This window comes from Pteropus medius, unplaced genomic scaffold (assembly GCF_902729225.1).
Source record: "Pteropus medius unplaced genomic scaffold, Ma_sr-lr_union100, whole genome shotgun sequence".
Classification (NCBI taxonomy): domain Eukaryota; kingdom Metazoa; phylum Chordata; class Mammalia; order Chiroptera; family Pteropodidae; genus Pteropus; species Pteropus medius.
In genome coordinates, this window is record NW_024340696.1 from 33,346,793 (window position 1) to 33,367,740 (window position 20,948).

The following is a 20,948-nucleotide window of genomic DNA, read 5'->3' on the forward strand; positions in this document are numbered from 1 at the left end:
GCTAGCTCCCTACCCTGGAACGCTCTCTGATGTCCAGCAGCTCCAGCTGGGCTCATGTTGTTTTTCTAAGCCCTCCGTAGAGTACAAATATCAGATTGAGATCATTATTTTAGCTTCTATACCAGATAAGGGGTTTCCTGAGCAAGGAATTACATTTTATTCATCTTTTTAGTATTCTCCTATTGCTTAGCATAGTCTTGCAACTGCAGATTCTCAGTCAATGTTTAATGAGTCAGACTGCATGTAGCTTGATTTTGGCAGTCATAATACACTTAAGTGAGAGTGTTTTATTCACACTGTAGAAGATTTACAATAAGACTCTTCTATCTATAAATATCCTGTCAGCATTTAAAGAAAGACTTGATTTACATAAAATTTTAGGATTCTACTTATTCTATAGAAAAGACTATAAAACAGTGTAGAAGGTGCTGGCAATCGAGCATTCAACTGTGTGCTGTACCCCTGGGCTTCCTACTTAGTGTTACTAACTCATTTAACCCTCACAATAGCACTGTGAGAGGGCCTATTTGTAACATCCGCACACAAGGAAACTGCAGCTCCAAGAGGTCAAGTAACTTTCTTAGGATCACTTAACTCTGATCTGGGATTCGAGTCAGGGCATTTGACTCCAGGGATCCTGCTCTTAAACACTGTGCCTTCCCAATTTAGAGTGACAGAAGCCATCTGATCCATGGCTTGTGCATAAGACCACAGCCATAGTTCTTGTTTGTCATTTCCTGGAAGAAATGGAAACTTCTGCAGGCCTCCCCACGGGGGTATCCTGGGAATGAAATGGATTTCTGAGAAATCACTCATATGTGGAGTATTAGTATAAATTTAAGGTTTAAAAATACATCTTAGTCCAAATGCTTAAGGAGGCATCATGGGCAGTGAACTTAATCATAGTCAGTTAAATTAGCTGTGTTCTGCTAAATGATTTGCACTATAGGAAAACCAGGAAGTTCCAGAATTGTTCTCTTACATTTCCTGTACTTCCACCTCCACCCCCAATATATTTTTTTAACCATTGTCAGTTACTTAATAGTACAACAATGTGAAGCCAACTGTTAATATTTATATTACATTAAGAACAGGAGAAATGAGAAAAGTAGGAAATAATACTAAGTGTTTTGACTCGTAATTGCAACAAGATTTCTGTGATAATATTTTTGAATGATACATATCTGGCATACTGTAATAAGATCTAATAATCATAGTTCCTTGTCTGTTGATTTTTTTAAAATTCCAAATAGAGAAAAACACAAGATTGGCAGGCTCTATTTTATCAATGGTTTGTCTCCCAGTCATATTATGGAGAATACAAAATTCTTTTCACTTTTGAAGATAAAACGAAAGCCTTCAAAGAAATTGCCAGTTGTTTTGGGCCTCAAACACCCTAGAAGTGCGTTCTACCCTATTTTCAGGGCTACTTTTGTGGAAACTCTTGAGAAGGACTGCTTTGCTAGTTTTGTTTTGTTCTGTCTTTTATGCCAAGGTAGAATTGAGAAGAACTTTAAACTTATAGAAAACTTTGTATCAGCCAGAAGGTTCCACATGAGACACCTCATTAACATAAGTATAAGCTTCAAAGAGAAAAAGCTATAGGCCTCCTCCTTCTCCTCTTTTCCAAATACTTCCCTGGGGACTACTATGATTTTGTTTCAGTAATTATCCTTTTTTTGTTGGAAGAGAAATAATGGCCTAGGTGTGTCGTGAGCTCCCTGTAAAGGCACTTCTTGCCCTGGGCCCCATAGCCCCAAGGAAAGCCACACCTTTGTCTAGGAATCTGCCTGGTTCATTTATCATCTGTCACTGATTTTTGTCTGGGAACCAGAAATCAGACCTCTCCAGGGATACCACTTACATTCTTACGTGACTATGGTTTTAATGGCACAGTCCAGGAATATCCCTTTTTTATGCTAATTTTGCCCTTTTTCAAAGAAAATAGCCCTGAAAATTCTGTAATTTTGTACAATGACGCTATTGCAATTAGCAAGCAAGGACAAACCTTGCCATTTGACTGCACTGAAAAAAAAAAAAACAATTGCAAAACAGACCCAAGTCTAATGGCATGGCATTTGCAGCTTCAGCATTTCTGGAGATTGTTTTATCAGCACACATCTGAAAACAGATCTGGGCCGCTTTCTGGGTACCACTTTCCTGGCAGCTGATAGCGTGCCATGTGGCTGGCTCTGCCAGGGGCACTTCCAGGGAGCGTCACTTAGGCTCTTTGGCATCTGTCATGAGAAATTAAATGTGTGCTTCAGAAACTACTTATAAGGTTAATGAAGGTTTTGAGGAGTGTTTTGTGTTGTTTGATTTGATTTATGACAGATCTCTCAGGAGTTAGGTTTTCATTTGGTCTCTGTGTTTTTCTTCACTGAGAGAGTAGTTATGGAGGGGGCGGGGGTCTGTTTTTTCCTAACAATATGCATCCATTTTTGAAACAGGCCCCTTTCACAGATGAAACAATAACTTAGTTTCATCAGTTTCAAGCTCTAAAGCATAGACCCACCTGAAGTGACTTGGAACTATTATTAACCAAACTATTACTGCAATGTCCACAGACTGAGGCAGACAGTCCATGGAGAATAGAGCAGTACTAGAAACTGCTGCCCAGATTGTCAGATTGCCAGAAAATCAAGAGGGTTCCGAGCTTGGCTCTGGGCAGACAGTTCATTCTTCCTTGTAGGACAGTTTTCTTTTTTTCACACATGGAAAGATAAAGGGTTTCCCCTCTCAGCTGTTCATGGAACAGTGGCCCCAAACAGGGGACGTGTTGAGAGGAACTGGCCTACTGTGCTAAAAAAAGGCAGCTCCTGCAGTTCCTGGCCCTTTCTTCCTTTTGTCCAAGGAATCAGTTCCTTGTCTGCTAGGTCTTGGTCTCACGTCTGATGCCAAATGCCACAGTGCTATTCCATTTGATATCACTGATAGCTCTTCCCATGATCCAGGGCTACCAGTTACACTCCATAAAAGGTAGAAGTAGTTATTTTTCCTGATTTTTCTGCCTACTTGATGAAGTTCCTTTCTGCTGTACCTTAGTCTGATGGGAACTTGGGACTGCAAAGTAAGATGGAACCTACTTCACAGACAATGGTAGAGGAGACAGAAGGTGGGAGTTAGATGGCAAGATCAAGTTGTATATAACACAGGCACTGGCCATCGTGAAGCAGAACTGTTATAATTTTGGTCTGCTGTAGTTTAGATCTGCTATAATTTAGGTCTGCTACAGTTCTTAAGACCCACTCGGGAAGGACTGGGGTTCAGTCTGGCTGTGAACTGAGGCAGGTTTACCAATCCAGGGACACAGCCCAGGATGGAGAATGTAACCGTGTTCAAAGTTAGAAGTCACCAAGCTCTCATTCGGGTTCCCAGTGAAATTGCCTTTGTGAATGTTTAAATATAGCCGTAGACCCTTTTAAAAAGTTAAGATGGAGAATACTAATGTGAAATATATCCTTTGGGCAGGTGTGGGTATAGGAAGCCTTTTATAAGAAAATATATCACCTTCAAGGAGTCTGGCTGAAAACTGAGAACATTACTTAGGACAGATTTGTAGGATCCTTCAGTGGTTTCCTATTAATTATTTTTCCCACTCACTGCCAGTCAGGTTTTTCTATTTTCATCTGTTTTCCATTTTAACTCTAGGAATGCAGTTATTATTAACTTCCAGCCTGTGAAAAGGAATCTTTATCTGTCAGACCTTTATCTGTCATTTAATAATTTGGATGTTTTGCCATCGGCAATAGAGCAGCCAATACTCAACTTCCGTCCCTCACCCTGGACCTAAACTGCCTCCTGCTATTGTAGTGGTTGTGCCGTGATGAATCTATCAAAATAATTTTTAATGATGACATTTATATAAAGAGGGTATATCCTATCCACTCTAGGATTTAGTTACAATTTTGCAGCACATTAAAAAGAATGTGAGAGGGATCGGTGCCTTTCAGTAAGGGTGATTAAAGGAGTGTGTGTTTACATTTTCTTTCTTTGAACTTCTTCCAGAAATATTTGCATGCCTATCATGACTTTGGGAGGATGGATACAACCAAATTAGAGTTTTACTATATGTGTTTCTTGGTCTGGGAAATCATATGCATTGCACGACATCTTAGTATGATGACATACACGCTTATCTGTCTGTGTAAAATATATACAATTTTGCGAACAACTGTTCCAGAAAAATGTTTTTTAATTCTAATTATTTAGCCATGAGAAAGAAGGACATTCTGCGATTTGCAACAACATGGATGAGTCTTGAGCATATTGTGCTAAATGAGATCAGTCAGACAGAGAAAGACAAGTACTGTATGATATCACTTATATGTGGGATATTAACCTAAAAGCCATAAATGGACAGGTCAAACAAACATTAACTCATGGACATAGACAATAGACTAGTGGTTACCAGAGGGTAGGGGGTAGAGGGAGTGGGGAGGTAGCCGGGGTAAAAGGGGTCAAATATGTGGTGACAGAAAGAAATCTACCTATGGGAGGCGAACACACAATGTAAATATATACAGCTGAAATGTACAGCTGAAACTTATCAGATTGCATTAACCAATGTCACCATAAAAATAAATTAATTAAAAATAAAAAATTTAAAAAAATAAAAATAAATTAAAAAGCCAAGCTTGTATCACCAGGGGAATGAGGGGTGGGGTGACAGGACAGATGTTGTTTAAGGGTACAGACTTGCAAAGAGAGAATAGATAAGCCCTAGCCTAGAGATCTAATGCACAATATAGTGAATATACTCAACAATATTGTATTCTAACCATCAAACTTGTTGAGAGACTAGAACTTAATTATTCCAACCACTAAAAAAGAAGTGATAATTATGTAACATGATAGGAGTGCTAATTATTTTTACAATGGTGATCATATTAAAATATATAGGTGTATAATTAACATGTTATACACTTTAAATTTACAGTATTGTATATCAAATTGCATTCAACTAAAAAAATTCCAAACGTATTTTCACTGATAATTAATTTAGACTTGTTTATATCCATTTATAATAGAACTCATTGGAATGCTATAGAAATTTGAGAGATTAATATCATCATCATTTAGAGAGGAGATAATATGTTGTTATTTCCTCTTGGAAAAAATAAATGTGGTTAGAAAAATATTCTGATTTATTAATACAACAAGTTACTAGTTATTTCATTTTTATTCTTAGGTTTGCGAAGTAAGTATCTTCATCTATCTGTGCAAAGAAATAAGAAATTTCAAATATACGCAAACAAACAGAATAAGTTGAATAGTCAAGCACAGTAATCTGACTCAGTTTAATTTTGCAAAACTACCTTTCTACTTTATTATTCAAAATGAATTTAGTATAAATTGCCTAACTGCCATGCTTGCGAGCACTATTAAAGTTCATAAACATTCACATATCTATTACACTAATGATTTCCTTTCTTGCTTTTCCACACTTTCTGATTTTTTTGTGATATTTTAAAATGACAGGATGAAATATGTATCTTTAAAATTAGGTTTGATTTTTAAAAACTGTTGCAGATAGAAGCACATTTAACTTCAATTCAAAGAATATGTGGAAGGCCGCCGCATGCCAGGTATTGTACAAGCTGCTGGAGATAAAGTGATAGAAAAGTTCCTAATCCCGTGAGACTCAGTCTAAAAAGAAAGCAGACATTATTTGTTTGTTTGTCTTATGTATTCATTTATTTATTTCACAAATACTTATATAGCTCTCATTATATACTACGTACTCTTCTAAGTAATTTGCAAGTATTAACTCAGGTGAGTAATTATATAAATGAGTGTTTCTAAAGAGGGAAGTGATCATTTTTATTTGGATTTTGCTATAATTTAACAGTAGGGAACAACAGAGATTTGGGGGTACTAAGGTAAACACACAGCATTTCTCTCACTCTTCATCACATCTCAGAATGGAGACCAGCACAGGACAGAAGAGAAATCCAATCCCTTGTATCAGGAGAGGAATGCTTAGTGGGGTCCCATGCTGGTTTTCGCTAGTGTCAACAGTTTTATCCACCTTGAGTTAGAGTGGTCTCTTTCTTCTCTCCCTCCTTCCTTAGCCTGATGTTGTCATTGTTTTTGCTCTTGACTCTTTCCATACTGTTTTATTTTGGGAAAAGTTGGTGAAGAATAACTCCCTTCAAAATTTGCTTGCTAATCCCTATTTTCAGAGAAATTATTGTCTTGCATACATGACTTTCAAGATGACAGTTTACAAACTAACCTTTAACTTGAGTAGTGTTAAGAAGGTCTTTTTTTACCTCTAAATATAATTTTGTACTATGAAAGTTCACTGAGCTTCCTATTGCTTTTCAAGCAACTTATTCTAGAAACAGTTTATGTTATTCTCTTAATTGCATAATTTATACTATGATGTTTCAAAAGCCTTTAGAAATTATTCTGCTTTTTTGTAAACGTCGTTTTACAAATCAAAATAAATTATATGGGTTAACCAGAAGCTACTGTAAGAGAAAGATAAATTGAAAAACTGCATGAGAATGCAGTTGGATAGTCTTTTAATTTTGGAACTTCCTTGAAAAATGGGAATATATGAGTTTCTTTGAGCAAATTTAAGACTATCATTTTTGTGATAACATTTCCTTTTCTACCTGTCTTAGTCTATTTAGGCTGCTGTGACAGAATACCATGGGCTGGGTAGCTTTAAAACAAGACATTCATTCCTCACAGTCTGGAGGCTGAGAAGTCCAAGGTCATGGTGCAGCCAATTCGGTGTAGTGGCGTGTGAGGGCCCACTTCCAGGTTCATAGCCTTCTCTCTGGGTCTTACATGGTGAAGGGGCAAGCAGGCTTTTTGGGGCCTCCTTTATAAAGGCACTCACTAATTCATTCCTTTCATGAGGGCTCCACCCTCACGACCTAAGCACTTTCCAAAGGCCCTGCTTCCTCACTCCATCGCTTCGGGGCATTAGGATTTCAACATAGGAATTTTGAGGGAACACAAATATTTTGACCATACTTTTAAGCAAATTTAGGAGGCCCCTAGAATATCACTTTTGTGATAACATTTTCTTGACTACTTATATTTGACCTTTTTTGGGAGGTTAGTCTTATTTTTATAAAAACCAAAACCTATCTCTTGGGGTATTCACAGTTACCTAGTTCCGGCCTCTTACTTTTCCAGAGTCAGCCACTCCCCGCACCCCTTGGTTTGTCACTGTTAGTCTCAGTATTAATCACAATTTCAGCTGGTTAAAAACCCCTTGGTTTGTCACTGTTAGTCTCAGTATTAATCACAATTTCAGCTGGTTAGTCTCAGTATTAATCACAATTTCAGCTGGTTAAAAATTACACCTTACATATGTGTTGTCTGGTAAATTTGAACTTTAAGGGGAAAAAAATGCCATATACTAATTCTTTGTGCTGGTCTAAATTTTATAATGTGCCAAAAATGTGCCTTGTTTTTAGGACCGTATTGTGGAAATATGGATGTTCCCAAAGAACTCCTGCTGGACACAAGTGAAGTAACTATTCGCTTTGAGAGTGGATCCCACATTTCTGGGCGGGGTTTTTTGCTGAACTATGCCAGCAGCGACCATCCAGGTATGGCAGAAGAATCAACACAAATCTATAAACCTTTACCTGTTTAAAAATTCCTCTTGCTGCTTATCACTGTCTCGGGACAGAATTGTGACCTCAAATACTGAATTAAGATGTGAGGAAAGAGAATCCAACGTCTTTGTAGGTAGTTAGGTCTGAACTGAACACTTTTATAAAACATGTTAGACAAGTTGTCTTGTGTGGGAGAGGGTTCATCTCATTGCCCCAGGAACCTTGGGTGGAGCATCTTCAGGGCTGCTGTTCTGACCCTTCTAAATGGTTTCTCTGAACCCCTCCCCCAACTCTTTTCTTAGCTCAGGGGACAAGCCTTTTAACCAGTGGTACCCTACCTCAACTCCCCACATGTGCACACACACGTCTACCAGTGTACCAGTGTGGGAGGCATGTGAGTATGAGCAGGATGCAGTCACTGTCGCAGAGTCCTTCAACCACAGAGCTGACACTTGAACGGGGGAGAAAGGAAGCATGAACACTAATTAGAACACAAGCCTCTTGTGTTCTAATCACCATGCATCCTACTCTGTGTTGGCGGAGGGTCACAAGTGCTCAGAATTTCTGCTCTCAGTCCCCCCTACTCTGGCAGATGTACCTTGGGAAGTGGGTGCACCATTCATTTCCTTCTTAGCCAATCAGATCTGACCAATCCCAGCAGGCCCCAGCATGCCCCAGCATGCCCAGTGTTCACCATACATTGCTTCTTAAAAACTAAGGAAAGAATGAACTATTGCAGCAAGTATGGAATATTTCGGAAACTATACTAGGTTAATGTAAATGCATCAAAATCCACAATATCTTAGCATCTCCATTGCTGAATTCTCTCCAGTACTCCAAACAGCACTCTTATTTAAGTCCTTGGTCCTGATTCCTCACAGTTTTGGTAAACCCCGATTCTGTGGTCACTTGGATGTCACTAAGTTGTTAAAATGCTCCTGAACTTTCTCTATGAACCACACGGGACTCTTGAAATTGTTTTCCTCCTGCCAAGGGAGGTTATACGCATGATCTTATAGGCATGTCGTGGATAGTAACTAACCAGTGTTGGTTTTTCTGTTGGGAAGAGATTCTGCTATCATTCACAGGACAATCATTGAAAAACCATCATTGGTGTTACAAACAAAAAATGAAGGGAACTAACTAAATCCTCGGTCAGTGTTCTCAGTTTTTATTTATTCTTAAACAGAATTCAGATAACTAGATAATGAGTAAATGCTTTTTAAATGTCTATTTAAAAAGAAATCTTTCGAGCATGAGTGTCCTAACTTCCATTCAGTCTGTTAATTTCAATTATCTTTATTTATGACAGATTTAATAACGTGCTTGGAACGAGCTAACCATTATTTGAAGACAGAATACAGGTAAATATAGATGTCCTAGCTGTTCTACCATCATATGTTGCTGAATATTTTATTTCTCTTGACATGAAACCAGGTAAAATAACTTATTTATACTTATTTTTTTAAATCACCTATGTAATTCATGAGAAATATTTGAAATGATTTCTTATATAGCAGAGGTCAGCAAACTTTTTCTGTCAAGGGCCAGATAGTAAATATTTTAGGTCGTGCACGCCATGTGGTCTTTATTGCATCTATTCATAGTTTTTGCCACTTTAATGCAAAAGTAGCCATAGACAGTATGTAAACAAATGAGCATGGCTGTGTTCTGATAAAACTTTATTTTCAAAAACAAGCAGCAGGCCGGATTTAGCCCAGGAGCCAATTTGCTGACTCCTAGTTCCACAACCAATGAGCCATACTGGAGTTTAGAGTTCATTTTTTTACTTGGCCTGTACTTGAAAGTGACTTTTATAAATTTTTCACTTTTAGAGGGGGTTCGTTTTGTCTTTCCCACAAAAGTAAAACCTGCGAATAGGAGGTGAAATTTTTCATTCCAGCTTTATTTTAACTGGAAAAATTAATCTCTTTGATGTACATTTCCTCACCTATAAAGTAAGAGGCTATAGTAAGATTTCTCAACCTTAGCACCATTGATATTTTGGATGATTCTTTGTTAGAAAAAGCTGTTCTGTGCATTGTTGGCTATTTAGCTGTATTATTGGTTTCTACCCTCTTCATGCCAGATGCGATAACCAAAAATGTCTCCAGACATTGCCAAATGTCTCCCAGTAGGTGAAATTCACCACCAGTTGAGAACCACTGGACTGGAGATCATTGCCAACAACAACGACAACACTCAGGACAATATAACTCCTTAGAGTGCTTTCGTAGAGCCAAGTACAGCTCTCTGGACTTAGCATATAGTAACTAATATGAATGTTCCAACATGCCTGCAAGGCAGATTCTGTTATACCCTGAAAACAGCGGCACGAAACAAGTAACTTTCCCAGGATTACACATTTAATAAGTATATCCAGAGTTAGGCTCAGGGTCCATGGTCCTAACCATCTCAGGCATTCTAATAAGTGAGATTATTTGATATGCAGAATCAACTCTAGTGTTAACTAATTTTAAGCCTAATAGAGCAAAAATGAAATGAAATAATGACCAGTAATTAAATGTTGCCCTTTAAAGTTGCTGTTTATTCAATGTAGATATACATAAATATTCTCTGAGATCTTTCCAGCCATACCTATACAGTCCCCTTCAGAAAGGCTTCTGGGCATCAATAGTCATTTCCTGTCCTCCTGAAGAAAGGAATATACTCTGGCCTACAGCATGAAATGATGGTTCCAGATCATCTAAGCTGTAGCCCAACTGTTTTGTAGTGCTTAGGTAAAAATGAGGTATGATGACACTACAGGTCCACAGTCCCTTATCTAGAATTGTAAAATGCAGAATACTTTAAAAATCAAAAAGTTTTTGTAACTAATTTGGTGACAATATTGGATTAATGTGACCTTACATTCACTTGACAGCAAAACTGTCTTAAATTGAGTCTATTTACTCTTTATGTATTGGACTTACTATAACTATTCATGTATTTGATACAGGGATATCCACGTTTTTGATTAATCTGTGCAGACCTCACTGGGGTCTTACATCATATACGTCATTGGAATTGTTTTACTCTTCTAAAATCCAAAAAATTCTGAATTCTGAAATAAATCTGTTCTTAAAAGTTAAGATAAGAAACTGTAAATCTGTAGTAAGATTCTCCATTATTTTTATTCTTGATTCCTTGATTATTGCTGCAATGCTGGACTCCGTAAGGTCAACGAGAAAGAATTATGAGACATTTACTTGTGTAGTTTTGATAATTAGATGTTGTTACTCATCTAATTTGCTAAGTCAGCAGGAGGAAACTGAGAGGAAATGAAGTAAAAGCAACTTCTATTTTGGAATCTATTTGGACTGGTACATTCTTTTTAAACAAACCAAGTAAACATTATTGTAATGCGGTATATATAGAAACAAGGCATTCATCTTCAAAGTTGTCATTGTTCTTAAAATATTTTGACTCTTTTTCCATGTTTTTCATAGACTTATAGCTGTTCCTCATAACCTATTGATATGTTGACACTTGAAGGAACTATAGATGAGGAAGCTGAATTTAGGGGGATGTTAATGCTCTGTTCAGGGTCCCACGGTTAGGTGGTAGTACCAGTGCCTGAGTAACCTTGCCCTGGGCCTCTTCAGCTATACCATATACTATGAAATGTTTCTGGAAAATTTCTTGGAAAGTGACTGTTAAGTAAATGAATTCCTAATTTTAAAAATATATCTTTTTTAGTCAAACTTATAGAGACGGAAAGTAGAAAAGTAGTTGCTAAGGGCTAGGGTGTAGGGAAATTGAGAGAGGTTTGTAAAAGCATACAAACTTTCAGCGATAAGATGGATAAGGTCTAAGGATCTAATTAATGTGTAACAGGATAACTCTAGCTGATAACACTGTATTGTATTATCGAAATTTGCTAGGACAGTAGAACTTAATTGTTCTCACACACATATATATATATTTAAAATACATATGTATATTAAAATAAGTGATGAATGTGTTAACAAAATGGGTAACATAAATCAAATCACCACAATATACACTTTAAATGCCTTACAATTTTGTCGGTTATACCTCACTAAAGCTGAAAATACATATACACCTTTTTTTCTGATTACAAAAGTAATTCATAACTAATGTAGACCACCACTGTCCAGTCCTAGCCATGTGTGGCTGTCAAGCACCTAAACTGTGGCTAGTTCAAATGGAACTGTACTGTAAGTATAAAATATACTGCAGATACTGACAATTTAGTAAAAAAGAAAGAAAGGCAGGCAACATCTCATTGATAATTTTTACTGTTCATTACATGTAAAAATGATAAAATTTGAATATATTGGGTTAAATATGTTATTAATATTAGTTTTTTTCTGTTTCTTTCTACTTTTTAATGTGGCTGTTAGAGTATTTATTTATTTATTCATTCATTTATTTATTTATTTATTTATTTATTTTTACACCTACGCCACCTGGTCTTCCTAGGTGGTCTCCCATCCAAGTACTAACCAGGCCCGACTCTGCTTAGCTTCCCAGATCAGACGAGATCGGGCATGTTCAGGGTGGCATGGCCGTAGACTTGAGTATTTAAATTCTCATATGTGGCTTCTATTATGTTCCCATTGGATAGTACAAGTTGAGCGAATCAAGATGTTAATACAGAAAATGAAAATTCTTCAAAATTTTACCAGAATCCAGAGATATAATTCCTTGTCTTCTTTTTATCCATGAAAAATATGTTGTTATTTTCTATATTTTAAACATCTTTTTATGAAAATGAGGTCATGCTATATATAGCATTTAGAAACTTTCTCTTTTCTTAAAACTATTGCTTGTACATCTTATAATCAATTAAGATACATGAGGGAAGCTCACTGTTTAATAGAGTTTATAACAAATCCTTATATAAAACAAATAATTATTGTGTAAAACTTTCTTTCAGATTAACATTTTAGATTAATCTGTGTTTTCATAAATCAGGTTTCTGATTTGTCATTAAAGCAAGTTATTCCTTCCCACGTATTTTATGGAGGAGAGTAAATACTTTTAATTATAATTTAATACCTTTAAATTTAATAAAATATAAATTTTTAAATTTTCTTTTCCAGCAATTTCTGCCCAGCTGGTTGTAAAGACATTGCAGGAGACATTTCTGGGAATGTGGTGGATGGATATAGAGATGTAAGTGATTCAGGGTAATTTTATGGCAGGGAGGAAATTAAAAAGATCACAGAAGAATTGACATTGTGTCTGGGACCAGTGAAACCATCTGCCGTCTTCTTATATTTTATTCCCCTCCCTCCTTGTACCCCAATTTCTTATGCCTAATGAGACCTTCTGGGTTATACACATTTTCCCAGAGAAAATTAAGTTTATAAGGAGTCATTTTTCTAAAGTATATGTCCTGTCTCCAGATTCAAAACCCTTCATTTCTTACTATTTATAAATTTCTGTCTTAGAAATCTGATATCTGATTTTAAAATTTTTACATAGCTATTTAAAATAGGTTTCTAGCTTTGGGAATTGGCTTGAGTTATTAGAAATGTCAAAATCTGTAGAGTGATGCTACTTTTCTAAGAGTTATTGACATGCATCTTCGTGCACAGAGAAAACATACATGTTCTAGAAGATTGATAATTCATCTCCAGTGGGGGAGGAGGGAAACTTGGCTTTAATTTTTGCTTTTGCGCATCCTGATTCTAGAAGCAGCAGATTTTTTTTTTAAATTCCTTTTTCATGTATTGTCTTTATGAGATTGACACAGGATATTCATTTGTCCTGTAAATTGTTTGAACCTTAAAATGATTTATACTGCCTCAATTTGAAGATATACTTGTCTCAGGCTGTTCCTAAATGATGGCAGGAAATTAAAAGAAATAAAAAATTGAAGTATAGTTTTTCCCGCTAACAATAGAAAGCTTTTATTTATTATTTCCTGCACAATGCAAAGAACCTGAGAATTATGTACAATAAGAGAAATAGCATCATTTTTTCTTACTTTCATTGTTTATCTTGCCTGCTCTTGACAGAGCTTTCTTTTTCAGTGTAACAGGTAAATAGTTTCCTGGGTGGTAGATCTGAGTACACAACTGCAAATACTACGAACAGGTTTCCTATTTGACTCACTAACTGGTTTTACAGTATTTGCTTTTAGAATGATCTTATCTGGCAGGAAATTTTGTATTTTGAAAATTAATCTCTTCAAAGAAATCAGAGTAGTTCCTTTTTGTATATAATAATATTGTAAGTGTATTAGGTCTCTATTGCTGTATAACAATATCACCACAAACGTAGAAACTTATAACGGTACATGTATTCTCTCTCATGTTCTGTGGGTTGGGAGTTTGGTCATGGTTGAGCTTACTTCCCTGCTTCAGGGTTCACAAGGGTGTATCCATGGTGTCAGCTGGGGCTGCAGTCTCATCCAGGCTTGAATGGGGAGGGATTTGCTTCTAAGCTCACATGGTTTTCACAGCATTCAGTTACTTATGAATTTGTCAGATGGATGATCTCCGTTTATTCCTGGGTTTTGGCTGGAGTCTGTCCTCAGCTCCTTGCCATGTGGGCCTTTCCAATGTCTTGCTCCTTCAAAGCCGTCTAGGGAGAATTTCCCATGTTATCATGGGAGTGGTGCCCCATCACCTTTGCCATATTCTATAAATTAGAAGAAAGCCACAGCTCCCACTCACACTCAAAGGGATTACACCATGGGGAATACCAGGAGGCAGATCATGGGGGTTATCTTAGAGTCTGTCTTCCATGGTGCCTTCATCTTAGGAAATGCTTTTCAGTTGTAGCAAGTCTTTGCTAGACTAAAGCATATCCTGTAGGTCAATTTGACAGAGTTTGTCAATTATCAGAGAATCTATTGACAATAGGTGCTCTGTCTCAGGGAAGAAATATGTTGTCTTAAAAAGCAATTATAGAAAAGGAATTGGTTCATTCTGTGTTGTTTCAAAAGGCAGAACTAGGATCAATGAATGAAAGTTATAGGGAGGCCAATTTCAGCTGTGTATAAGGAATCATTGAGCAGTGCAAAATGGGATAGGATGTCTCAAGAAACAGCAAGCCCCTACTCCCTGAAGAAAGTGCCAAATGCAAATGTTATAATCATTTGTCAGAGGTGGCCTGTATATGTGTGGAACGGTCTGTCAGGAAGTGTCAGGAAGTGTCAGGAGATCTTTAAAAGTCTCTTTGGATTAAGATTCTGTGATTCTTCTATCCCCTTGACCGATGCATTAAGGCATCTATATTTGTGTATGCTTATCATGCCAGTTAAGTAGTGTAGATGTCTCTTTAACATCTGCCTCACCTGGAAACCAGAAATAAAAAGCCCCTAGAACAGTTTTTCTCTTGGCACCTTATCCCAAGCCTGCTGACGTACCATCTGCTTTTACATGGAAGACATCACTTAAGTCACTTTAGTAAATTACACATTCCTTGAAAATATTCAAGAAGTATCGTAAAATAAAGACAGTACATATAATGTACTCCCAGTTCAGAAGGAACAGAGGAGAAATTAGGCCTATCATACACACCCACAAAAAGCTAGAGGGAAATACATTAATGTTGAATGATTATCTCCAGGCAATGGCAATATGAGTGATTTTTTCCCCCTATTTTCCAACATTTCTATAATGAATGCAGTTAACTTTTGTAAAGAAAATGTTATATGGGAATTATGAAGACTATAACAACATAGGAACAATTTATATGATAGCATGTGGAATATATTTTATAATTTAACACTTTACCACATTCCACTGGCATTTTTAAACACGTGCTTTATTCATGTTTTATTAAATACAACCTAAAACATTTATTTTTATATTAATTTTTATTTTAATACTTTTTTGTTACTTTTTAGTACAAATTGATTTTTTTTTTTAAAGGAAGATTTAAACAGGTGTTCCGGTTCTGGAATGATTTGCTAATTGCTTTGAAAGCTGTTTTAGTCTTACCTCATACTGATCTATTTTGCCATCTTTATGGCTTAATGAACTCAGAAATGTTTAATATCATCAGCCTGTAATTGCGTGAGCCATGTAGGTGTTCTTCTCTGATGTTCCTTGTATTCCCTTTCCTGAATAATTACATTTAAATTATTTTATTTGAATTTAAGACAATTTACTAATTAACTGAGGCAAGTGACTTTCTTGTATTTACATTTCAGTGAGACTTAGACCTCAAAATTAGCTAGAAAAATCAAAATATCAATCATACCACTGTTCAAAAGGGAATTTTCAAAAACCAGATTAAATGAGTGTGATTTTTAAAATTGATACCCCAAAGGACCCAATTTAAGTAAACATTAATTTTGTTTAAGTTGGTTGGGTGAGAGAGTGCTTTTTAAAGAAAATCTTGGAAAGGGCTGATAATTTTATAATAATAATATGATAGCCAGATCTGTTGGTTATTCTCTTGGAGGTGTATCCTATGCCATGCATTTAGTATTTATAAAGCTGCAATTTATAAATACATTAAAGAGGTATATACCATTGGGTTCCCTCATTATTAGGTACTGTGGGAAATGAGAATATTTATTGGCCAATGATACTGATAGGTCTTATTGGCTCATTGTCTTGTGAACCTGCCCTCTTATAACTAAGGAGGCCCTGGGACATTCCAAGTCCAATGAGAGCTCACCACAGAGCAGGGAACCTGGAATGAAGACCATGGCATCCCAGACCAAATTCCAAGGAAGATAGATGACCCCAGGGACCGTTGGAATTAGCTGCCTAGCGGACCCCTGGACCACATTCCAGGGCTGAAAGAAATAGGCTGTCCTGCTGGACCCTATAATTTGGGACATAGGGTGCCCTTTAGAATCACATGGTGACAACCGTTAGAAATGATACTAGACATCATCAAGTCCAGGCTTTCTGTTGTACAGATGAGTTAGGAAGCCAGGCCCACACCAGTGAAATGACTTAAACACACCTAATAGAGTTAGAGGCAGAACCAGGATGAATTTAAATTCATGATTTTTCCATTACAATTGGCTCCTCCATTTTTTACTTCAAGAGTCTAAAATAGTGATAAGAAATCTTTTTAAGAAAAGAAAATTTAGGGAAAATAAAAATGCCAACTCCCAATATAGCTTAACACTATCTTTTTCTCTTCTTCTAATTCTTTTTATTTTCCAAAATCAAGAAGGGTAGTATCTGCATCTGTTTTAGCATTCTCATATTCTCTGTCGGGAAATCTTCCCCCTTTTTTTGGCTATGTCAGCGATTATTGCAAAAGTGACTCACTTTGCCAAATCCAAACTAGTTTGGGAAATATGAGCTTTCTAAACATCACAAAACTCAATTTTATTGCAACCCTGTTAATTATAAAATACAATTGGTCTCATTGGTCCTCCTAATATTGTGACCAAAATCCAAGAGAAATTTTCCACTGAAATAAGGTAAACAGCATTGTCATTAACACAAAGAGAAGCTCCCAAGTCCAATTACAGAGATGCAGTTTTATGAGCTGCTTTTCTCTTTTTGGCATTAGCCACTGTGGAGAAGAGGAGCATTGCTGAAGTTTATTTAGAAAATGATGCTTCTCAACCACTCAGTTCTGGGCTGACTATCTAATCATCCTCCCACACAGATCTGTGCTCATGGAGACCTAGGACCTAGGCACCTCATGGAAAAGTTTCAGTCCTTCCTCCAGCCCCACTTCCCAGCAAGCCAATTTCAGTCACAGGGCCACTTGCTATTCATCCAGGCAGGTGCTCCTGCTTGGGTTGTCACACCAGGCAACAGCCCTGTTGACCCACTCAGAGAGGGTTCCAGAAATGAGGTGGCGGCCATGAGCCCTGGGTTACTCATCACCGGTCTAAGACCCTCATGAAGTTTTCTGCTCCATTTAGTGTTCTGACTTTACTATTTTGTGTTTGATGCCTTTTAAAATCTCTGAATTAATTGTAAAATGAAGCTGTGGTATGGAAGGTTCATCTTCTCAAATGATCCTCAGTATGTATATCTCATAAGCCAATTGTAAGAAACTGATCAATGGTCTAATTCTGCAGAACAGGCCACCCCAAATGTAGTGGCTTAAAATAACAACCGTTTATTTGCTGACGAGTTTGTGGGTCAGTTGGTTCCTTAGCTCCCCTTGCCTAGAATTGCTCCTGCAGCTGCAGTCATGTGGTGGGGCACCCGAGGCCGCAGGGTCTATGGCGGCCTCACTGCTATGTGTAGTAGTTGACTGGACCACATTATCTGCAGCAGCACATGGCCAGTAGGAGGTGAGTACACAAGGGCATGGCTACTGGAAGGCATTGTTGTTTGAGGGGCTACTACTACTGTAAATTACCTATTTACCTACCTGGTGGATAGGTTACCCAGTTAGCATACATACGGTGACTCCAATGTCATTTTGAGATAGTTATACAATAATTTGTTTTCCTCGCCCTTCTGCTTTTTATTGAAATGAGTTATAGTTTACAATGACATGGATCAAATAGGGATCCTGACAACAAGTTATAACAAAATGGAAAACTCTCACTATATTTTAAATGTATTCTTGAATAAGCTGGGAATGATGATGTTGCTCCGTTTCAGACCTCTTTATTGTGCAAAGCCGCCATCCATGCAGGAATAATCGCTGATGAATTGGGTGGTCAGATCAGCGTGCTTCAGCGCAAAGGGATAAGTCGATATGAAGGAACCATGGCCAATGGTGTGCTCTCAAGGGAGTAAGTATTTTGCCTTTTGTTATGAGTGGAAGGTAACCCCAAAGGCATAATTAATCAGCTCTCAATTTTGAAAGAAGAGAAGACATGTGACACCAAGGGTTTTCAACTGGGAAAAATATGTGAGTGCTGAGAGCAGCATTTATGATGTCTGTGTGGAAGATAAATGCAGCAATACAGAAGCTCACTGGTTCTGCTGACAAGTAAATTAAAATGGCATGCATCTGAAGTCCCAGGGCGGAGGAGTATTTCTACTCAGGTGCTGAAGTGGGAGAGAACAAAGGCTTATTCCTTTTTAGTTTTTCCAGTTTTAGTAATTTATTGGTTAATCAGTATTATCAAAGATATCGAAGGTAGACTAGGGGACTTAAGTAAACTCATATAGAACCACGGAGCTCCCCAGAAGACCCTTAGAGACAATCTCTTAGTGAATGACTGTTGGGAAGTGAAAAAAAGATGGCTTTTACTAACGTTAACTTCTCTGTTTGGTGTTATCCTCTGCTCTTTTAACTTCATAAGAAAAAAGTATATCAATTACTTGAAACCTTTCGGCCTCAGCTTTTAATGCTTTCAGGTTTCCTTAGCTCTTGGAGTGGAAAAGTAGAGCCATCAGGACTAAATAAAGGCCCATCTAGTGGTCTACACATAGAAAGGGGCAACTTGGAATGGTCCAGAGGGAGGCTCCCTTGGGTGGACTCCTAGTGAGGGAAAAGGTCTCCTCAAGCCACTGTTTTTCTCTCTTCCTTACTCTCTATCTGCCCCTGGAAAGGTCTCCCCACTGCTGCAGCTGTGTTGTTTTTGGACAGGTTACCATATGGTCTTGGTTCTAAGGATGTGGCACAAAACAGAGGCTTTAGGCATTTAAGGATCCAAGAGTTGAAAAAAGTAGGTCAGAATCTCTATCTTCTACCACTCACTAGCCTGTGTGGAGATCTCTTCCTACCCCCACCAGTTGGCCCTAATCTCCTCTTGCATGCAGAAAGAATACGATCATATTTTACTGTTCCATTCTTACAAAGGATCGTGGACTATCTTATCTGGTTAAAAAATAATCACCTTGTAGGGGTAGATAGGTTCTCAAGTTAGCATAAATACAGTGACTGATGTCATTTTGAGAAAGTTAAACAATAATTTTGTCCTCACCCCTACTACTTTCTATTTGAATGCATTGTAGTTTAGTAATATTGTGGGTCAAATAAGGATTCTGACCACAAATTATAACGTTGTTTTTAATAGGAAAATGTATTTTACGTTTCAGAGAACCAATTTATGAACTCACAAGTGAGCTTTGAGACTAAAACCCATTTCAGGATTTGAGGTTGTTGGCCTGAGCTCACCAGGGAGGGAAAGCTGTGACTGAAACTGGGGAAGTTGGTTTGGTACCTTTATGAAGGAGACGAGCCTCGGGTTTAATGGAAGGCATGAAGGAGGCAAGCCTTGGGTTTGACGGAAGGCAGACCCAAGCCTTAGGGGGACATAGAGGTAGAGTCAAGACCCGGGAAAGGACACTAGAGAGTTGTGGTGGCCCCTGTTAGCACACCATGCTTATGTTCAGCGGGCTGGCTGGTAGATGGCTAAGGAGAAAAGGCAGGGCTCCCACTGGCAATTCTGGGTTTAGGGTTATAGGTGGGGCTATCTGGAGAGGTTGTTCCAGTCCAGCCCTTTCACAAGCATTGCAATCAATGCTCTGTAACCTATAAAAGGCCGTCATCCACTAAGGACAGGGCCCGTACTGCATGCTCAGATGGTCAGGCTCATATCTCTGCATTTGTGTTCTCTTCCTTCCATGACCTTCCCATTTACTTTCCCCTCTGGATAGGATTTTTTAGCTATAAGAGACCCCAAAGTATTCTTTCATATTACCTGAACATTCAAAGACAAATTAGTCCCATATTTTGCCAAAGGTTAAGATCTAAAAGATTGCACAGGATGCCTTTAGAAACTAAGATCCTTAATCAAATAAATAAAATTTATATCTGTATGTATGTGTATACACATATATTTAAACTATGATGCATTCAAATATATCTGTATGTATGTGTATACACATATATATACATACATATGTACTATATATATGAAAATTTATATATGTACACATGTATTATATAAATATGCCCATACGCAAGTATGTGTATATATATATTCTTATTTATGTATTTTCCTCAAAGTCTTTAGAACATTAAACTTTATGTCCTGATTTATCGTAAAAGTGATTGCTTAAGCACAGGAAACTTTAAATGTCATCTTGACCTTGACTTTTGAGAATTTTTTTTTCAATATTTTTTGTGGTTTCTTCTGTTGGTACTTTTGAGAATTTTTTTTTCAATATTTTTTGTGGTTTCTTCTGTTGATACTTTTGAGAATTTTTTTTCAATATTTTTTGTGGTTTCTTCTGTTGATACTATTTCAGGAAGGTGTCAGGCTGTGGCCTAGATTTGTTGGGTGCTGCAATCTTCAAAAAGAAGGAAGAATTGGCCTTTGGCTTTAAATCTGTTTTTTTAGAATCTCTTGCCTATGTTTGTGTACATTTGCTTTTGTAGAAAAATAGGATACTAAAAAGGTTAACTTGTACTAGTTGGTTTTATTTTACCTTTGAAGAGTAATTAATTAAACCTATTTTTAAAAAGTAAACGTGTTCTCAGTTACGTCTGCTACATCAACTGGGCTTAATACATATGAAGTTGCTGTATATAATTTGAAATTAAAATTCGTTG

At 37.2% G+C, this 20,948-nt stretch overlaps 1 protein-coding gene and 1 pseudogene across 1 annotated transcript in view; one reads left to right on the plus strand and one right to left on the minus strand.

Annotated features, from left to right (window-relative positions):
* Window positions 1–20,948, plus strand: part of DCBLD1 (discoidin, CUB and LCCL domain containing 1) — a 63,950-nt gene that overhangs the window by 30,144 nt on the left and 12,858 nt on the right. Inside the window, exons 3-6 of the mRNA XM_039871083.1 lie at window positions 7,440–7,574; window positions 8,896–8,947; window positions 12,653–12,725; window positions 18,101–18,234. Coding sequence (XP_039727017.1) covers window positions 7,440–7,574; window positions 8,896–8,947; window positions 12,653–12,725; window positions 18,101–18,234 — 394 coding nt within the window. The remainder of the gene's footprint in view (window positions 1–7,439; window positions 7,575–8,895; window positions 8,948–12,652; window positions 12,726–18,100; window positions 18,235–20,948) is intronic.
* LOC120609479 (uncharacterized) lies at window positions 12,005–12,123 on the minus strand (annotated as a pseudogene).